General features: G+C 46.3%; 1 protein-coding gene across 1 annotated transcript in view; it reads left to right on the top strand.

Moving 5' to 3' along the window:
* ITSN1 (intersectin 1) overlaps nt 1-19,393 on the top strand; it is a 213,827-nt gene extending 194,434 nt beyond the window's left edge. The window contains exons 31-40 of the mRNA XM_063081469.1: nt 769-875; nt 6,229-6,412; nt 8,093-8,191; nt 11,486-11,653; nt 15,410-15,622; nt 16,748-16,869; nt 17,831-17,913; nt 18,203-18,286; nt 18,914-19,087; nt 19,245-19,393. Of these exons, the coding sequence (XP_062937539.1) occupies nt 769-875; nt 6,229-6,412; nt 8,093-8,191; nt 11,486-11,653; nt 15,410-15,622; nt 16,748-16,869; nt 17,831-17,913; nt 18,203-18,286; nt 18,914-19,087; nt 19,245-19,393 (1,383 nt within the window). The remainder of the gene's footprint in view (nt 1-768; nt 876-6,228; nt 6,413-8,092; nt 8,192-11,485; nt 11,654-15,409; nt 15,623-16,747; nt 16,870-17,830; nt 17,914-18,202; nt 18,287-18,913; nt 19,088-19,244) is intronic.
* Nucleotides 19,394-20,267: the final 874 nt, after the last annotated feature.

Raw genomic sequence — 20,267 nt, forward strand, 5'->3', positions numbered from 1 at the left:
CTTTCAAAGATAGGCTGTACTCACTCCTACAGAGTCTTCAGAAGAGCCCCCTGCCTTCAATGGTAGACAATGATCCCTTGCAGACAGGGGCCTAACCCAAGGGTCTCCCACTGAGATCTGTGGTTTACTGTGAATTGCCCAAGCATGCAGAGCCTAGGAAGGGCTCATTTACTTCACAGGGCTCAGGAGAAGGGCAGCAACCACTCCCTTGTAATGGGCCTGCAAGTGCCGGCTCTGTCCTGGCCCAGCCCAGGAAGTTGAGAATGGAGCGATGGAGTCAGTCAGCAAGGTTGCCATGGTAGTGCTGCTTGTTAAAGGCTGTGCTGCCTTGGGCAGCTGTGCTCAGAATGCCCAGGCTGTCTGTGCAGCAGACGCCGCAGGCAGGAATGAAGGAACTGCCCATACCCATGAGCATCTTTAAGCCCCTACTTTTCCCACTGGGCCCATTTCCTCCCAGTGGGCAGGTGAGACAGCCCAGCCTGCCTGCATGACTTTGTACTGGTGGAGCCCCTAGAAATTCAGCTGGCCTCCCTCTCTTGTAAAACAATGCAGACTCTGATGAGGACCTCTGTCCCATCCCCTGGGGCAGAGGAGGGGCCATCTACTTCAATAATTCTGCAGAAAAGTGGGCGTCCAGCCTCTGGGCCTCCCGGCCAAGTGCAGACCCCCGAGTCCTTTTCCTTGCGCTAAACAGATCCGTGTGCGGGTGCATTTGAGTTTTGAGCTAACTGTTTGCTTTCTGAACTGCTTCGTTTTCTGCATCCGTAGATCTTTCAGAAACCCCTGATGGAGTCTGAGCTGCTGACAGAAAAAGAGGTTGCTATGATTTTTGTTAACTGGAAGGAGCTGATTATGTGTAATGTCAAACTACTGAAGTAAGCCTCTCCTCTCACTCCCAGCCCTGCCCTCACACACTAGCCTTCCCCGCGGGCCCTCCTGTGTGTGTCCCTCTGTGCATGCGCCTGGGGTTCTTGCTGCCTTCTGTGCTCTTTGCCATTCACAAGCACCATCACCCTGTGCTGCCCTCATGCTTTCCAGAAACGCGCCCCAAATTTCTCCCTGTGGAGGGTAAATCGCCAAGACATCCTGCTTTTACTGTGGCTCCAGAATTTCCAGGGCTAGGCCAACTCTGGCTCCTGGTCACCAGCCGGCTCTGTCCTGGGGAGAGGGGCAGCCCCCCCACCTCAGACCCGGGATCCCATGGGGGAATATTGGTCTCTTAAGACATTCTGGGCTCCTGCAGATGGAAAAGTGTGGAACTGTTCCCTGCCTGATGTCAGCAGCAGTTCCTCAGGATAACTCTGAGAAGCTGGCCTGAGGCCATCGATATTTTATTCCTTTATCAGTTCACAGAGGCAGCCGTGGGCCCAAGAGACCTGAGTTTGGATCCTAACTCACTGCCCTTCCTCTTTGAGCCTGAGCTTCCCCATCTGTAAAATGAGAGGGTTGGATTAGGTCATCATGAAAGTCTCTTCCAATTCTTAAAAAAAACCCAACAAACAAATTAAAATCTATGTCCACCAGACCCTCATGATAACATCACTTGCTAGAACACAGATGAAGTCATGGCCTCCAGGGCATGTGAAACACCCAGCTGACGAGGGTCCACCCTCTCCCTGCATGGCCTCCCTGAACCTTCTGTCCATTCCTGGTCTCTAGGTTCGTGTCCTAGGGAAGCCTCCATTTCCTAAATGTGGTCCCTGCATTGTTCTTATGAAGCCATTTCAGGTCCCCATTTTCTTGGGTGTGTGCTTGGGAGTGGATGAAGGGATGGAGAGAGGAGGTGTAGAGAGGTGGCCATGAGGAAAAATATCTAATGTCTGCTCACTCTGTGCTCTCGAAGACAAGTAATCGAAGACAACCCAGGTAGCACTTAGAGATAGTCTTTCCCTCATGTCCATGAGGAAGATGCTGCGGAAGTGTTCAGCATAGGCCTGGCATCAGACTTCTGCCTTTACATCCTGCTGTTGCCTTCTGGCTGTGTGTTGGGCAGGCCACTTAGGGTCCCTGAGCCTCAGTGTCCTCATCTGTAAAATGGGGATGAGAGTAGTACCGATGATCACATATCACAGAGGGCTGTTATTTGGAGGCCTTTAGACAACCTGGCACATAATAAGGGCTGCGCTTGGGCCCTGGTGACCCCAGTGGTGAAGCTGAGTACCCACCCTTGCCTTGGAGTAATGCTGCCCTGTCAGCCTAGGGGAAGGGGGTTAGTTAGCCCCTTAACCTACAAGTACCAAACCTAAAGTGTTGGAGATACATGGTTTTGAAATAGACACAAACATTTTCTGTTGAAAATATACCTATAAGTTAAAAGCCCTTTCCTTAGAAGGTGGGAGATGTGTCTGATTTTCCCAAGTGCCCCCTAGAGAGGGCTACCCACCCCCATCGGGGCCAGCCTGAGGGAAACTGTGGTGCTGGCATCGGCTCCTGATACCTTTTTGTCATCTTCCTATTTTTAACCCTCCCTCCTGCTGCTGTCCGGAAAAGGAAGCCCCTTTCTTGAGTTCTATCAAGGTCAGGCCTGTGTGTTCCTCCTGTTAGCTCTGACTTGCTCCAAGCCCTGGAGCGAGAATTTGAGAGTGCCTTTACAGCTAGGGAAAAGAAGCTCAGAGAGGTCGAGTGACTGGCCCAAAGTCACACAGTAGGGGGGCTGCTCTGTGTATGACTTTCAGGGGCCCAAAACTGTGGGTTCTGTCCAGTCTTGCCCCCGATGGAAAGAACATAGAACCGGGAGTCAGATGTCCCAAGTTTTTGTCCAGGCTCCAGCACCTTCTAACTTGTTTTGGGCAGTTACTTTGAGCAGGTAACTCTCCCAGATTGCATTCACAATACCTGTCCTGTCTACTGTGCAGGGTCATTTCAGGGAGTGAGGGGATCAGGTGTACAACTGGCATGCTGTCAATCGTGGCATGAATGTGCAGGGGCATTACCGACCCCTCTCCCATCATAAAGTCCCTGTTCTCCGTCCCCAATTCTCTGATTCTCTAATTAGCTAGTTTAGGTGAACTGGCTAATTTTTTCATCTTCTGGATAAGATACTTGTATTTAACAGGAGCCTTTTGGGGACCTGATTCCTTTTTTTTCCTTTTCAACATTTTATTATGAACAGCATACAGAAAACTTGGAAGATTTGGGGAACGAATACCCACATCATAAATTGTACAATGAACATTTTGCTATATCTGCTTGGCTGCAAAGACATCAAGCAAAGGAATGATCCCACTGATGGGGAGTGGGCTCCTGGCAAGCTGGGAGAGGGAGGCATCTTGGGATAAAGAGAATTTAAGGCAGCCATCCCTGGAATGCCACCAGTGAGCAGCCACCTATCTGCCACTCCTGACCAAGGATCAGGACACAGGAATTAGTAGCACTTGTATTTAGGGGGTGGGAGGGTCACCGGATTAATCAAACAAATAAATAATAAATAAAATGAAAATTAAAGGTGGCTACTAATGATGCTTCACTGGGCGTAAGAACAAACAGATGGCCTTCTTGCTAGGAAGCTGAGAGCTGAGAAATGTACCTTTTTAATAAGCAGTGTAGGGCAGAAAGATCTAGAACCTTTTTACATCCAGAGCCTAGGTGCAGGCCCCTCAGTGCAGCTATCAGAAGCGATTGCAGAAGGGAAGCAGAGGTGAGGTTGGATGGCTGACCCAGGTACTGGGGGCTGTTTGTTTTTTATCAAGATCTGTTCCTGGCCCCTTGCTGGAAAAAAAGAAATGAAAGAGCTTCTCCCGCAAAAGTGTTTTTCTTCAATATAAAGTATTTGACTCACCTTCTTAACTTAAGAAGAATGGACACCATTTTATTTTGCCTGAGCAGAAAACGAAAGAAAAATAAAAATATATCTTGGGTGGTGAAGACAAGATGGGGAGAAAGAGGAAAGAAGAAAGTTTGGGCTGAGAGAAGGAGAAGAGGGAGACAGAGAGCAGATATTGAGGCAGGGACGGCCAGGAGGGAAGTGCAGAGGCTGGGGATGAGGGGCTGGGGCGAGGGAAGCCGAGAGAGGCAGGAGGGCATGGTGGGGAGTGTGGAGCAGGTGCAGGAGGACAGGGCAGGTGCCCAGGCAGCTTGTGGTGGGGATGGGGGTCGGGGCCACCGTGCCTAAGGTTCCAACGGCAGGCTCTAGAGTCACACCTGGGATCAAGGTCTGCCTCCGTCACCTATTAGCTGCGTGACTTTGGTCAAGTCATTCAATTTTGTGTGGCTCAGTTTCCCCAACAGGAAATATGGATGACAAGTAATATATGTAAAAATAAGTGTTTGACACGTAGGAATCATTCATAAATGCTAGCTCTATAACTGCTCGGTCTGCTGACTTCCGAGGGTTAGGGATACTCATGCGTTCAGCAAACATTGAGCACTCTGAAATGTTTATTAGCCAATCGATTACCCTTTGCCGTTCAAGGCCTCTAATCTGTAAACCTTTCTATAAGATTGCAAATCAGCACACCAAAGGGCACAGGGTAGAGGGCTGTGGAGTCTGACCCCAGGCCTCATAATACCCTCCAGTCCTCATAAGTCTTGCCTGTGCAATAGATCATCCCGGAAGGAACCCCCCAACTGAACCTAATAGGTGCCTGGTACATAGTGAACCAGGCCTGGATTTTAGGCCTGCCTCCTAGCAGGGCAACTTGAGTCTACAAGTGTGTCCAGAATCCAGGAACTGGTCTTAACTTTCTCAAGATAGTGACTATCTGTGCATGGTCTTCTTTTCCCTTTTTCTTGTCCTCCCATCATTTTAAAAAACAGGGTGGAGGGTGAAAGTACTTTTATGCCCTTGCAGAAAAACTGCTCCTCTTAGGAAATTGATGGGATGATTGAATTTCTTCCTGTTTTCATTCATAGTGAGTTTGTAACATGGTTCTCCAGGTCTCTCAACTCCCAGCCTTGTTGGTAACATTCCCTTGAGCAAATTTCAGCATGTTGGGGGATATTCCACACCAGCCCTTAAAGAAGCAGTGGCCTTTGGGCCATCCTGAGGACACCACACTGCCACCTCTCCTCACAGCCCAGCAGCTGATGCTGACCTCTCCCCACGAAGACCTCCATTAGAAGTGGAATTACTGGTTGCTCAGACCACATAATTTATTGTCCCTAAAGTTTCTCTCCTTGGCTTGCCCAGTCCAAGGAATTTTTCTTTAGCCAAAAATATGGTAGAAAGAAAAGAACGTGATCTGAAGTTTTTAAAGCCCCATACTAATGTCACAGATTCTCCTTGGAATTATATAGCCCCACCCATACCTCAAGGGCTTCTGCAACGTGACCATGATAGCAACCAAAGGGATTCGTAGGGACAGCCTCCCAGTCTTATGTTAAAATCCTACACCATCCATCCATCCATCCAGCTGGGATCACGAGGATAGCTGAATATGCTCACTGGCCTCACATGTGTGATCCTGCCCTTGAAGTTCATAGCCGTCCTTGCTGTGGAGAAGCTCAGGGCTGTGCCCTTCTTCCAGATGTTGGTGTCAAGTTCACATATGAGACTTGGAAGGACGATAGCCAGTCCCAGCTAGCATGGCACTGCACACTCACACTACAGGTGAACCCCAGAACACACTCTTCCCAGTCCCACCAACACCCCTTTTTGGCTTCTAAGATATAAATTGTTTGGATTTGTTGGCTCATTATCATAGTAATAGACTTCTTTTTTCAGAACTCCTTTAAATCCAGTCAGCTTCAAATTAGCCACAGCAATGAAGCTACAAATGGCAGGGATAGTTCAAACAATCATTTATACCTGGCTTTGGCGAACGTAATGGGATTATTTTTCTGTGGCAGTTGATTTATCATCTTAATTATGTTCTGTTTGGTCTGAAAATGAGCCTCCCATTCTCTGGTGACGGCAACTTCCCTTGGGTGGCAGTGTCCCTGGAAATAGGTTCAGTACTTGGGCCACACCAGCCTGGGAATAAAAAGATAATCTGTGAAGTGAGACATTGACACAGGAATCCTTTGAGTAATTAAAGGAAAGATTCCATATTTCTCCACAAGAAACAAAGTGTGGGAAACAGCTACCATGCCAAAGAAAAATGTCCCAGTGATACCTCTCTGTAGCACCAGACTCATTTCTTTCTCTGTTCCCTGTCTCCCAAATAGAACCTTTAGTGGTCATGGATCTGTGCCCCTCACACACATTCTGTCTCTGTACGACCTAGAAGTGTGCCGTGGTGCTGTCAGACAGCATGAAGGCAGGGGCTCACCTCCCGTGTTTCCGTGCAGAGCGCTGAGAGTCCGCAAGAAGATGTCCGGGGAGAAGATGCCCGTGAAGATGATCGGCGACATTCTGAGCGCCCAGCTGCCACACATGCAGCCCTACATCCGCTTCTGCAGCTGCCAGCTCAACGGGGCTGCCCTGATCCAGCAGAAGACGGATGAGGCCCCAGACTTCAAGGACTTTGTCAAAGTAAGGAGACGAGTTGTATCAAGACCCTGCATCAGAGTCCTGATTTTCAGGCCGCTGGACATGTGAGGGGCTGATCCAAAAGTCTGTAAGCGTATTTCCACAGAGGCCAACCAGGTTTGAGGTTCTGGCTATACAATTGAGGACTGGCACGAGTTGGCAGCTGTGGCTGTCACCAAGGGGGTGGGCTTAGAGGTGGAGGGCCAGCCCCAGGCCTGGAGCTTTGAAGCTTCTTCAAGGATCTGTTTTGCAGGCCTTGGTGGTGGTATTTGGATGCATGTTTAAATCTTCCATCTCATTTGCCGGGCCCAGGCGGGTCTCAGGTTCCCTCTTCTGTTTAATCTCTGTGTCCTCAGCTCTTCACCTGCAGAGAGAAGGGCAGGAGCTCCAGGGGCCCCTTTGTTCCTTTCCCAGGTGGTTCTTCTCGAGGGGCTCAAGCTCTAGGCAGCCTGTAGGAGTCAGCCTGGATGCCAGGAACTCTGCCTTGGGGGTGTGTCCCCTGGGGGACATTTGGGGAGGTGGTGCCAATGCTTCTGGAGGCCCCTGGGACTTTGTCTTGGCCAGGGTGGGTCCCTGCTGGTCACGCCAGGCCACTCAAACAGCCCCACCTCTCCCAGAGGAAAAAAAATCAGAAGAGAATAAAGTAACTTCCATTAATCAGGTACATGCTGATGAATCAACAGAAAAAGAAACTATAACAGGCCTATCTCTGTACCTCATTGGTTTGGGAACAGGCCGTTCTTACCTCCCCATGAATCGCATTGGTCAAATCACCATTGTAAGCGTCAACGTGGCCTCTTCAAGGTCACACAGCCTCACCTAAGCTTCATGTTTCTTTCCCCTCCCTGCTGGTGTTCCTCAAAATTAAATGCTTAGATTTCCTAGCTGGTGAAGGGAGTGCTCCATGGTCATCCTACAGTGGGAAAGTGGGAAAGATTGCTTGGTAGGCTCAGGATGGATGCAGACAGGAGAGCAGATGCCGGGCTGCCGGGTTCTTCCTGGGCATGGGCAGGATGAGTTCATTACTGAATGCTCTTGAACTTCAGGGAAACGCTGACAGCAGCCCAGGGCAGGGGCCCTGGCATGTCACTCCCCTCCCCTCCCCTCCTCACGTTTCCCTGCCTCATCCCGGCGGGACTGTGGCATGCAGGCGTGCCGCACGCAGGTGTTCCTGGAATGTTGATGTTCTCTGCTGGTGCAGGTCCAGGCGCTGACAGTTTTCAGGTCTTGGGGCTCCAGGTCAAGGCAACTGCCCATTTCTAAGGCATTAAACCAGAAGAAATATTCTCTGTTAAGCCAGAATCTCATCTCTGTGAGGAAGGAAGCATGTGTCCTGCGGAAGGCATGCTGAATCTGTGGAGCAAGGTTTAACTCCGAATCTGGGGAGCAGGGTTTAACCCAAAATCTGAGAAGGAGGGTTTAATCCTGAATCTAGAGAGCAAGGTTTAACTCTGAATCTGGAGAGAAGGGTTTCTTAACATCTGTGGGGCTCCCATTCCCTATCTAGAAAGTGTCTCATCCTGGACTGGGATAACTAGTCAGGCCCTTCCAACCCCAGTTTGCATACTTGTCATCCAGATGAATGAGATAATGGGTGGGGAGTCCTAAATGACATTAGTGTTGACATCACCAACTTTGGATTTTGCAGATTTCTTGAGTACATTTAAAAAAAATCTATTTCAGAGATTGGCAATGGATCCTCGATGTAAAGGGATGCCACTCTCTAGTTTTATACTGAAGCCTATGCAACGGGTAACAAGATACCCACTGATCATTAAAAATGTAAGTACCCATTGCCTTTTCAAGCAGAGGAATGCTTTTTTGGCATTGGAAGGGGTGGGTCATGGGCAAGTTCCCCAGCCACCACAGATGGTAGTTTTTGTACAGAAATCACATGCCAACAAGGACTTTGGAGATGTCTGCTTGGTAACTCAGAGAGAAAAGCTGGTTTATTGTGAAAAGAGCTGATAATGCACAGCCTTCAGATGTGCAACCAAGTGGCTTCTCCTTGGAAGTCAGAAAATGAGAGCTCATTTCTTGATTTTTTTCCTAATACAGGCACAGTGCCTCTGTGCCTTGATTTTCCAAGCAGAAAAGAGAGAAAGAAACATGATTTCTACCACCCATCCGCAGAAGCCATTGTGAGATACTCTATGTTGATATTAGATGATTGTTTTTCTCCTGCTACTTTACGAAAACCAGTACCAAAAGAAAAGAACAAAATTAGGGTTTCGGTGTCCCCATCCATAAAATGAGTGAAAAGACTTAGATGTCCTCTGAGCCTCTGATTATATAACCATAGGGAATATATCTCCTGGAGAGAGGTTTTAGATCTGGTTCCTTTTAATGGAGAATGGTATTTAGAAACCCAGGTCTGGGCACTGGTGTATTCATTTCTACTGAGGTATCGTTGCCTTTTGGGCCTCTCAGTGGCAGAGCTGGGAAATATATGTGTGTATATTCATAAACACATATGTATAGGTATACACACATATGTTTATATGTGTTTCTAGATCAGTCTATTTATGTATATTAAAACCCATGAATTCACACTGATACCTCCTATTCTAATGCAGTATCACAGAATTAGTCCAGCCTTCCCTTTTCTATATTTATAACTCTCTACGAGAAGCCCGGCTCTCATTATCTTAAAAAAAAAATGTTTACTTATTTGCTCAGTCTCCTTAGATATAACAAATCTCCCTCCCAGGTGAGCCATATCCTCAGTACTGCCCCAGCTCGACCCCACAAATACTCTGAAGGTACTTTGGCTGAGTTAAATAATTAGTTTTGAAAAAAGCTTTCAACCTACTGTTTCTTCTCTTTCAACTCCACAGTTTATTTAATTAGCTCAATACTTCTCTTTACTTCCTCCAGTGTTTAATTGCAAATTGAAGTTGGAAATAAGCTTTTAAAATAGGTGTTCTAGATCTAGCCAATGCAGAGAAAAGCAAAAACAAAAAAGAACTAAGAAGCATAAATATTAAACAGGAAAAAGCAAACTGTCATTATTTGCAGAAACACAATTGCTGCCCTCCAGAACACCCAGGAGAATGAACTGAAAGCTAGCTGAACTAATAAGAGAATTGGAAAAGGTGGCCGCTTGTAAGATACATATGAAAACCACAAAACAACTAAGACTAAATATTTCTATAATACTAAAGTGGAAAAATTTTTAACATGGCATCGAAGACAAGCCTTAAAAGATTTAGAGTCATGGTAACCCAAAATAAAATATTTTATTCTGGGGAACAACCCAGATGTTCATTAAGGGGAGTAGTTAAATAAATTATGGTAGATCTGTACTATAAAAATATTTTAAAAGATAGAGCGAAACTTCTAGTCTGTGTATTAGCCTGGAAAGATATCCAGAAATGCTGTTATGTGAAAAAACAAAACAAAACTTATACAGCAATCCTACAGTATGGCCCATTTTTGCAAAAAGAGGGAAAAACTTTATGTATGACTCAAATATAGAGAGAGCTTCTAAAGGAATACCTTTCAGTCTGTTGGTAGTGGTTACCTCTGGGGTAGGACAGTGAAGGAAACTCACATTTACTCTGTATACTTCTATATTGGTTGAATCTTACATATCAAGAATGTGTTAATATATAATGTTTTCATAACCATTTTTCTTAAAAATTTCTGCATAACAAAGTATAATGAACAACGTTCAAAGACATATGACAGATATAAATTGGGTAAACATATTTTTAACTGTACATAAATAGGTAAAAAATATAAATAGATATCTACATCTAAATCAAGCATGCTTACAGCTCAAAAAGAAAAAGACAAATACTCCAATGAAAAATAAAAACTGGACATTGCTCAGAGGCAGCGTAGAGTAGCAGTAAACAGCACGTAGTTTGGAGCCAGGCTGCTGGGGTTTGAATCTTAGTACCACTGCTGTGTGCCGTTGGTCAAGTTACTTAACCTCTCTCAGCCTCAGTTTCTTGTCTGTAAAATAGGGACACTAATAGTACCTACTACTGCATAGTATTGTGAGAATTGACTGAGTTAATATATGTAAAGGATCTGGCTCATACTAGCAATAAATAAATGTTAGCTTTATCATTTAGTACAGTTATGTACTAAATGTACAAAAAAGTTTCAAGTTCACTGGTAATAAAGGACATGCATAACAAAACAAGAAAATACCTTGTTTTTGACTTGCCAGATTGGCATATTTTTTTTTTTTTTTTTTTTTCGTTTTTTCGTGACCGGCACTCAGCCAGTGAGTGCACTGGTCATCCTTATATAGGATCCGAACCCGCGGCGGGAGCGTCGCCGCGCTCCCAGCGCAGCACTCTACCGACTGCGCCACGGGCTCGGCCCAGATTGGCATATTTTGAAAAGATTGTAGGCCCCAGTGTTGGCAAGGATGCTGACAAAAGGTAAATTTGTACAGCCTTTTGGAGAGCAATGTATTGATCAAACTACACTTTCCTTTTAGTTCAGCAGCTTCACCTTTACGAATTTATTCTAAGGAAATAATCAGAGAAATATTAAAAAATTGGAAATGACATGTAGTGTTATGAGAAGGGAACTATTTAAATGCATTGTGGCTTACCCTTGCAATGACATATTATGGAACCCTTTAAAATAATAGTATAGATCCATATAAAATGAACATGAAATGATGTGCTATACAGCAGTGTACAAAATGGTAGTGTATCCAATTTTAATTTTTAAAAAATTGTGTATATATGTATCTGGGCAGACTATAGTAACTAAAACATAGACAGAGGTTTTTTTCCAGATGGGGAGATTTTTAGGTTCTTTATGACTTTCTGAATTTTCTAAATTTTGTACATTGTGCAATATTACTTTTATAATTAGAAAAATTGATAAATTCTCTTTGAAACAAAACAAAACAAATGAATCCACAAAAGCCAGCTGTGCAGGCTCCCAGTGAGTGGTGGGTGTCACAGTCTGCAGTGGCTCAAGTGGGCACCATTCGTTCTGTCCTGTCTCTGCTGGGCCTGGTCTCCAGGACAACGGACCCTAAGCCCACCTACATTGCCTAAAAGGGTGGCCTGATAAGGAGTGGATGTCTTCTATTCTCCTGTGTAGATCCTGGAAAACACTCCTGAAAACCACCCCGACCACAGCCACCTGAAGCATGCTCTGGAGAAGGCAGAAGAACTGTGCTCCCAGGTGAACGAAGGCGTGCGTGAGAAGGAGAACTCTGACCGGCTGGAGTGGATCCAAGCCCACGTGCAGTGCGAGGGCCTGTCTGAGGTACAGGCCTTCGGGGTGGGGCCTGGGCTGCCCCTGGCTGGGCTCAGCAGCCAGGCTGAAAGAGGACAAGAAAAGCCATGTACCATCCTGCTCTGTCCAGCCTGCGGCTTCCCGATTTCTCTTCAGCTGCTTCTCGTCTGTTGTTTCATCCATCCACTGAGTTTATTTCAATCATATTATTTACCATTGCTAGCAGTTCTATTTATTTTCTCCAATCTGCTGATTTCTTTCTTGTGTCTTCTTCCTTGCTCAAATGTTCATGCTTCCCAGTTTTTAAAAAAACATGTTCCTATATATTTCAAATCTGATAATCCCAATACCTAAAGTTATGGGTCTTATTTTTGCATCTGTTGTTTCTGTTAGCTCTTGTTAAACATGTCGTGTTTTTCTGCGTGTACTGTGATTTTTGACTGTGAACTCAATGTTCCTTGGAACTTTATCTGTGGGTATCTCTGTTGCCTGAAGTTGCATTCCTGATGAGAGGATTGCTACCAGGATCTCCCTAAATTAAATTGAGAGAGATTTTCAAGATCGCACCAGTTGTGTGAATTATGGTTGTAAACTTGTGTGAGAGCTACCTGGTCATCACAAATCTCAGGAGGATATTTTCCTCCACTTACACCAAGTCAAAAACAGAAAATTTTTCCTGCTTATCCCTTCTGTGCTTGAGTCTACTTGTCATTCATCCTCTGTTCCCACCTCATTGTGAGGATCTCCTGTTAGATCCCTCATCTCCACCTGGATGTATCTCCTGTCCCTGTACCCTACCTATGTAGCCATTAATATGGAAGTTCAGTGTCACCAGATTCAAGAGACTCTCTCACGGCTAACACTGGCTTTGGTGCTTGATTTCTGTCAAAGGTTCCCATTTTCATTCTGCTTTTGGCCTCTGCAAAGTTCTTACTTTTTTTTTTTTTTTTTTTTTTGGCCAGCTTACTTGCATTTTAAAAGTGGATTTTTGTATTGTACTCTGTTGTTTTTAGTTTTTATTGAGTGAGTCATTAAGAATTTTTCATTCACCATATTTCCAGAAACAGAAGTCTCTTTTTGGTCTTTAATTCTGTTCTTGTCACTTAACCTTTCCTTTAGTTGCATTCATTCTGTTTTTTCTGTCTGCTTCTGCATACACATGCACATGTGCACAAACACAGGCACACACATGCACACACATGCATGAGTGTACACACACACCTTTCACTAAAGTTTCCCAAAATGTCTCCCTCATCCACTTTTCTTCCTATAAGCTTCACAGGCGGTCACTACCTGAGAAGGCCACCTTTGCTGGTTTCTCCCTGGCCCCACCTCCCGTCCACCCAGTGTGGGTGTGGGCTAAGCACAGATGCAGAAGCCAAGATGATGGCTGTGAACTCCCATTTTGGAATTTTGTGTTACTGTGAATCCAGGGGCAGTCACTGCTTGGCTGACCTACTTATTCACTCACTCATTCATTCATTCAACTAGCATTTATTGAGTATCTGCCCATGTGTCACTGCTCAGTACTAAACCCTAAGGACATAAAAATAAACAAAATGTGATCCCCACTCTCAAGGAGCTTATAGTCCTGGAGGAAGCTGGAGGTTAAACCAATATTTACAGCAAAATGTGAGGGATGATGAGGCAGAGCTAGGCGCCAAGTGCTGTGGGAACATGATGAGAAGTGACAGTCATGTGGGGTGTTCAGGGAGGCTTTGGAGAAGGTGGTGCTTGCTGGGCCGTTGAAGGATGAGGATCTCTCTCCAAGGAGTTGGAGGCAGGGTGTTACAAGTGGTGGGCACACCCTGAGCACAGCATGGGGAGGAATGTAGAGGAACGAGAAGGCCAGAGGCTGTCGGGCAGGTTGAGGACAGGCTGAGAAAGGCCTGAGGAGCATTCATTCAAAGGAATGTTACCTTGATCCTGAAGACAGTGGACCTGATCAGTTCCTGAATCTGCCAGGGAGAGATGCCGATGTGGCAAGGTGCACTTTAGAAAGGGGGCCCTTTCCTGAGTTTGATGCTTCAGCCAGAGGGACTCAGTGAGGCCAGGGTCTTCATCTTAGATATTAAGGATAAAATAAGTTCTAGTCATTTGATTCTTGTGGCTTAGTGCCTTCTTTGAGATCAGATGGCTGTCTTTCTTTATTGGTTGGTCTTTCCTGGCTATTGCACACCAGCTTTACTTTTGTCTGTGGTGTTCACAGTGGTGGGAAGGGGCACATTGGCTTTTGTCTCCTGACTTGTGATCGCACCATGGACCACGTGTGGCCCAGATCTGGACACACACCAGTGATTAAGCTTCAAATAAATGCTGTCTTTGGCATTCTTGTCTGAAGATAGAAGAATGGAAATCCTATTCCCAATTCACGTATATTCAGTGTTAGCCTGGCCAATTAGAGGGTGTAAACTTTGGTGTGAATGAACAACTTCATCTTTATGTCATTCGTCCCAGTGACATTTGCCTTCTCTGAGTTCTTTGTCCCCATGTAGCTTAGACTCTCTTGGCATGCAGGAAAGGCTACACTGATCGCCAGGCTCCTATTTCGAGTCCAAGGGTGCACTCTGAACTCCTGTTGGGGTGTCACCTTTAGTCTTTTGGGCTCTCTCAGAGCCTTGGCGGAGGTTAGAGGCCATCTTTCCTCCTTGAAGCTGACAGCACAGGAGAGTGGCCACTGTCCTTGCCACCTGTACATCTCTGGTCACAGAGGCATTGCTGAATTTTTCTACCACATTGGAGGTGGACAGGTGGCCACCTGCATCTTTTAGGGGACACATGTTGTGAGCCTTGTCACCCCTTCACAGATACTTTCTTCAGAGAGGTCTGAAGAGAGCCTCGGCCCTGAAGGCTGCTGGATGGAGCATTGCCCTGGGGACTGAGCATGGGCAGGCAGGGACCATGAGGGTCTGTCCTCTGCCTGGATCGTCTCACTGCCTGGTCCACAGCTGTGGCCTTGCCTTGCTCGGGCTCTCCCCCTGCTGTCAGAAAGAGGGCCTTAGCCGGTTGTCTGCACCTTGGTCCTCCTCTGCCCCTCAGAACCTGGCATGAAATGGTAGAGCCCAGGGAGATGTTAGAGCCTTGTTTCAACACTTGCAGCTGTCTCTAAGGGTTGGTCAGTGTCAGGGAGAGAGTTGTCCCCTTCTCACTTTCAAAACTAGTGCATTGGGTGAGATTTAATGTGCACAATACAGTGTCTGTTCTATTTGGCTTGGAAGTGGTGTCACTAAACACCACTGAGTTTTGCAGGCACCCATGTGTTAGGGGTCTAGACTCCAGTTGTGCCTTGGAAAGTAGCATTTGTCCCACAGAATTGTACAGAGAGAATCCCTGCTGCTTTCCTCGCAAAGGACTGTTCGAGTCTTTGCAGGGAGCTGGTCCCGCCACTCCAGCACAGCACTTGCGTAGAGTGAGTCACCAGAGTGAGAGTGGCTGGGCGGTTTCCTTTCTGCTGCCATTTCCCCAGTCAGTAAGAGGGAGCAGTGTGCAAATCACACCCCATGACGCTAGCAAAGCTCTGGGGGGAAAGCCTTAGGAGTCATAACGATGCTCGTCTTGACACATGGAATCCCCAGAACCAGGCCTTGGACTGACTTTGACTTCTTGGCTCTGAAAGGCACTGCCTGAAGTCTTCAAGGCCATCCTTGATTTGTGCCTAAGACGCAGGCCTGCTAGGACCCAGCCTCAGATTCTGACGTGGTCCATGCTTTCAGATTCAGGGAAAGAAAAGCAAAAATATGGCCTTCCTTCATGGTGTCTTCTTTGGGTTTTGTTTTCCTTTCTCAGCAACTTGTGTTCAATTCAGTGACCAATTGCTTGGGGCCACGCAAGTTTCTGCACAGTGGGAAACTCTACAAGGCCAAGAGCAACAAGGAGCTGTATGGTTTCCTTTTCAACGACTTCCTCCTGCTGACCCAAATCACGAAGCCCTTGGGGTCTTCTGGCACCGACAAAGTCTTCAGTCCCAAATCTAACCTGCAGTATAAAATGTACAAAACAGTAAGTTCGATTCTAGATTGCAATATCAGGGGTGCTGTGATTGGGGAGGAAAAAGTTTCCAAAAGGAGTCAGAGTTTTAGCAGGGTTTGGGGCTGTGGTGTGGAGGAGAAAGCAGAAGGGACAAGCCAGGATTTAGGGTGACCAAAGCTGAGAACAGTCTGTATCTGCAGTAGTTCCAGTAACACTCAATTGGATTGATGAATCATTTATTAGCTGCCACTTGGCTGCTGTGGGTCTGCCAGGATATGGCAAAGTGCGCCTCACCCTGTAGGAGCTCACAGGCTTGTGTGTGGATGAGGCAGTCATGGAAAAGCTCGAGAGTAGAGGCACAAAGTCTTGTCATCTTCCAAACAGTTCCAAATCCCCCACCAAACTTCTCAAGGTAGCCTGAAACATCTGTGCCCCTTTCCCTTTCCAGCAAAAGCCTATCTAAACAGTCAACGCGTGAGAATTTCCCTAAGCTGTTTATCTGGTCTGCTCCTATGTGCACAGCTGTGTTTGTGTGTCTTAATGTCGTGGGGTATTGTTTTTCTAAATTTGTCTGTGTGGGAGTGTTTTTAGAGAAGAATTTTCTCTGAAGCAGCAGTTAGCTTTATTTCAGGAAGAAGAGCTATGTAGTTTGATACTAGAAACCTTGTATGAAAATCTTTGGAGGGAATTTCTTGGACTTAAAGTTGATGCAGACTGTTTGCTGTTTAGGATATACTATGGGAAAAACAGACCTGTTCGATCTTATTCTGAAAGACTTAAAAAATACCTGCAAAATGGAGGAGGTTGCGGGGGGATTCATATTTATAATTTGCAATACATAAAAGTTGATATTAACACAAAATCATTATTATTCTGGTATAGTTTACTAGAAAACACACACCCTTAGTATGATTGATTGGAACACACCCACGAACACGCACATACACCCTCAGTGTAGGTTACTGGAACACACACACACACGCATTCAATCTAGTTGACTGAAATATGTGCACACGAGTGTGCGCACACAAACATATACTGGCAGTTTCATTTTCTAGACCTTGCTCACATAATCCTTCCACACACACACACTCCTAGCTCGTTGGAACACCCCCCCCCAGCCTAGTTTTGTGATGCCTGTGCATTACTTTCCAGCCTATTTTCCTAAATGAGGTTCTAGTAAAATTACCCACTGACCCTTCTGGAGATGAACCCATCTTCCACATTTCCCACATCGACCGAGTCTACACCCTCCGAGCAGAAAGCATAAACGAAAGGTAAGAACTGCCACCTTGCTAGCACCTGGGTCCCACTGGGTGCAGGACATGTGTGGGGCGTTTGATTAATCGGCAGGTCCTGACAATTCCCAGTTGCAGTGCCATAACCTTTGCCTAGGGGAATGATACTTTCTTCTGGAGCCTCTCAAACGTTTGGCCCTGGCATGAATTTTTCAAAATAAAATGGATTGAAACTTTTTTGTTGGTGTTTAGAAATTTTCAGCATTCTTTGAGATAATGAAGCATCTTAGATTTCCCTGGGTTTCTCAGGTGGCAGAAACCAATAGGAAAGTAGTTTGGAGATTAACTAGACCACCCACACCTGAGCACCTCCTCCCCTGGCTCACTGGGACAGGCATTCTGGGCCCCATGCCTGTGGCTGTTCTGCTCTTTTGCTTCAGTCGCATCTTCAAGATTCTGTCCTGATGCCAAATGAAATAAGTCATTTTCTGAAGGGTGAACTTGAGACAAGTCCACCAACATTCCAAAGAGCATTTGTGCTAAGCAAGAAAATTGGCTGAAGTCATTGTGCATATGATTCTCAGAAAAAGCGAAGGGGGAAGCATACGTGGCTCCCAATCAGGGAAACGGTTTTTCTTCTTCCCTTGGGTGATTTTGTAAGAGAGAGCCTTCCGGCCCCACTGGGTTAGGCAAATACGTGCTGCTTTTCAGTAGGGGAGGAAGTGGAGTCGCTCCTGTCTTCTCCAGGACAGCACTTGCCACAGATTTCCTTCCGTGGGGACACAAGCACCGGTCTTGAGCACACCCATAAAAATGTCACTCATGCCTTTCTTATTAATGGTAGAAATCATTCGCATCATGTGATATAAAAGCAGACTTTCTTTCCTGCGCCTTTGTTGTTAAAATCAAAAACAACAGAGTCCTGGAAGCAGAATTTGAACAGACCCGAAGCCTTTTCCCTGAGTTCTGTTTGGCAATTTTCTGTCTTTTCCTGTCCAAGGACTGCCTGGGTGCAGAAAATCAAAGCTGCGTCTGAACTCTACATAGAAACGGAGAAAAAGAAGCGGGAGAAGGCGTACCTTGGTAATGTGCTGCGCGGTGCTAATGTGTGTCCTGCAAAGCTGAGTCCTTAGAGCCAGGAGATGCGCTTGGAGGGAGGAAGGGGTGTAAGATGGGATAGAAGTGGCCTGGGTGGCGTGCAGGGGGACGGAGGGAGGGCACATTCCAGGAGCAAGGAAGCAAGAGTTTAAGAAGAGGAGGGGAGACTGACTTATGAGCGAGCAGGTGCATAGAACAGATAGCGAGGCAGACAGAGATGGAGAGGCAGCGGATGTTAAAATGAGCATTTTGTGTTGTTTTCCTGTGGCCATAGTTCGTTCCCAAAGGGCAACAGGTATCGGGAGGTTGATGGTGAACATCGTTGAAGGCATTGAGTTGAAACCCTGTCGGTCACATGGTAAGGACCTAAGAAGCCCCTTCCAGCACGCTTTAGTATTCTGCAGCCCCACACCCCACCCAGCTTTAAATCAAACGTGCTAGCTCACCCTTCCTTCCTTCCTTCCTTCCTTCCTTCCTTCCTTCCTTCCTTCCTTCCTTCCTTCCTTCCTTCCTTCCTTCCTGCCTTCCTGCCTTCCTGCCTTCCTGCCTTCCTGCCTTCCTGCCTTCCCGCCTTCCTGCCTTCCTTCCAGCCGCTGGCTGGCACAGGGATTGATCCTGGTCCTTGGTGTAATCAGCACCACACTCTAACCAACTGAGCTAACTGGCCAGCCCCAAATGTGCTATTTCTAATCTTAAATTTCCTTCCAGAATTGGTTTGTCTAGCAGTCATTAACAACTTGAAGGTATTATTATTATTATTTAATTCTTCCTACTGTTCTACAAAATGAGGCCAAAGTGAGGAGACAGGAAGGGCCTGGTTTATAAGCCCACTAATCTCACTATTTTATTCTTAGTAAGAGTATGATGCGGAGCATGGGAGTTTTCACCCGGATTCTCCATTTAATGCCACTTATTAAGCGCAGCAATGGAGGGGAATCAAAACAAGGTGTCATTCCCGCCTGGCGAAGGCTTTTGTTCACTCCAGGAAAGAGTAACCCGTACTGTGAGGTGACCATGGGCTCGCAGTGTCACATCACCAAGACGATCCAGGACACTCTGAATCCCAAGTGGAATTCCAACTGCCAATTCTTCATCAGAGACCTGGAGCAGGAAGTCCTCTGCATCACTGTGTTTGAGAGGGACCAGTTCTCACCAGATGGTGAGTAGAAAGTAGAAACCCTCGTTTTTGTCTTATATCAGAGATCAGAGAAGAAGGGACAGTGTAACGATTCATTAGGAGAGTCCCAATACGCCGATACATGCCTTAAAGAGAAGCGATTCTCTCTCTGAGGAGGGTCTCTTTGTTCTCCTTTCAGATTTTTTGGGTCGGACGGAGATCCGTGTGGCTGACATCAAGAAAGACCAGGGCTCCAAAGGGCCAGTTACGAAGTGTCTCCTGCTGCACGAAGTCCCCACAGGAGAGATTGTGGTCCGCTTGGACCTGCAGTTGTTTGATGAGCCATAGGGAGTGGGCCCAGGAGGTGCTCAGAGAGTTACAGCCTGACACAGCTCATGCTGTTCCTTTTCTAAGAAACCACCACTTGGTGCCCAGCCACAGGGCAATGGGACAGCAAAGACAGGCCCTCAAACTTCTAGGAATAATTCTCGACGATCCTTCCCCCAAACAATTTCCCATTTTATGAAACAAAACAACTGTGTTTTCCTTTGTCCACACTGCAGGTCTCACCATGGCTTCTAGGGTCTCTGCAACCCCATATCCCCCCAGTGAGGTTCTGTTGGGGGTCTGGCCCATGCTGGGCTTGGGGCATGGGTCTGGTTACTATAAAGTAGATTTATAAATGCAATGTCTGTATTTTTGGAGAACTCATGTGACAGATTTCTTACCTCCACCAGCTCCCAAGTAGACTCCATGGCCTACAATGCCCAGTCCTTGGTGTATTTAGAAACAGTTGTGATAGTCCTGTTGTTGCTTCAGAATCTCATATCTCCACAGGGAAATGCTGCCATGGATCTGATCGCTTGGTGCGATCAGGCACTGGTTTAGCTCTTTGAAGAGCTGGTCCATGGAAGATTCCAGCATGTGTGCTGTTACAGTGGTTCCTTAGGCCTTGTATTAATATATGTCAATGAAAACACACTCACATACCATCAAGCAATTCAATTCTGATTCCCACCATGCTTGGAAGATGGTCACAGAAGCTTGTTATCTACAAAGTTATACTCCGCTGGATTAGATCACTGCAGGTCACCAGAAAGGCAATTTTACCGTGTCATGGGGACCTGGTTACCAGCCATGTCAGAAAATTCTCTTTTGGCTCAGAGGCCCTGGGATGTTTCCTGATAAGAGCAGTTGCTGGTGACCAGCTGTGAATCTATTC

The sequence above is a fragment of the Cynocephalus volans genome, chromosome 1, assembly GCF_027409185.1.
Source record: "Cynocephalus volans isolate mCynVol1 chromosome 1, mCynVol1.pri, whole genome shotgun sequence".
NCBI classification, from domain to species: Eukaryota; Metazoa; Chordata; class Mammalia; order Dermoptera; family Cynocephalidae; genus Cynocephalus; species Cynocephalus volans.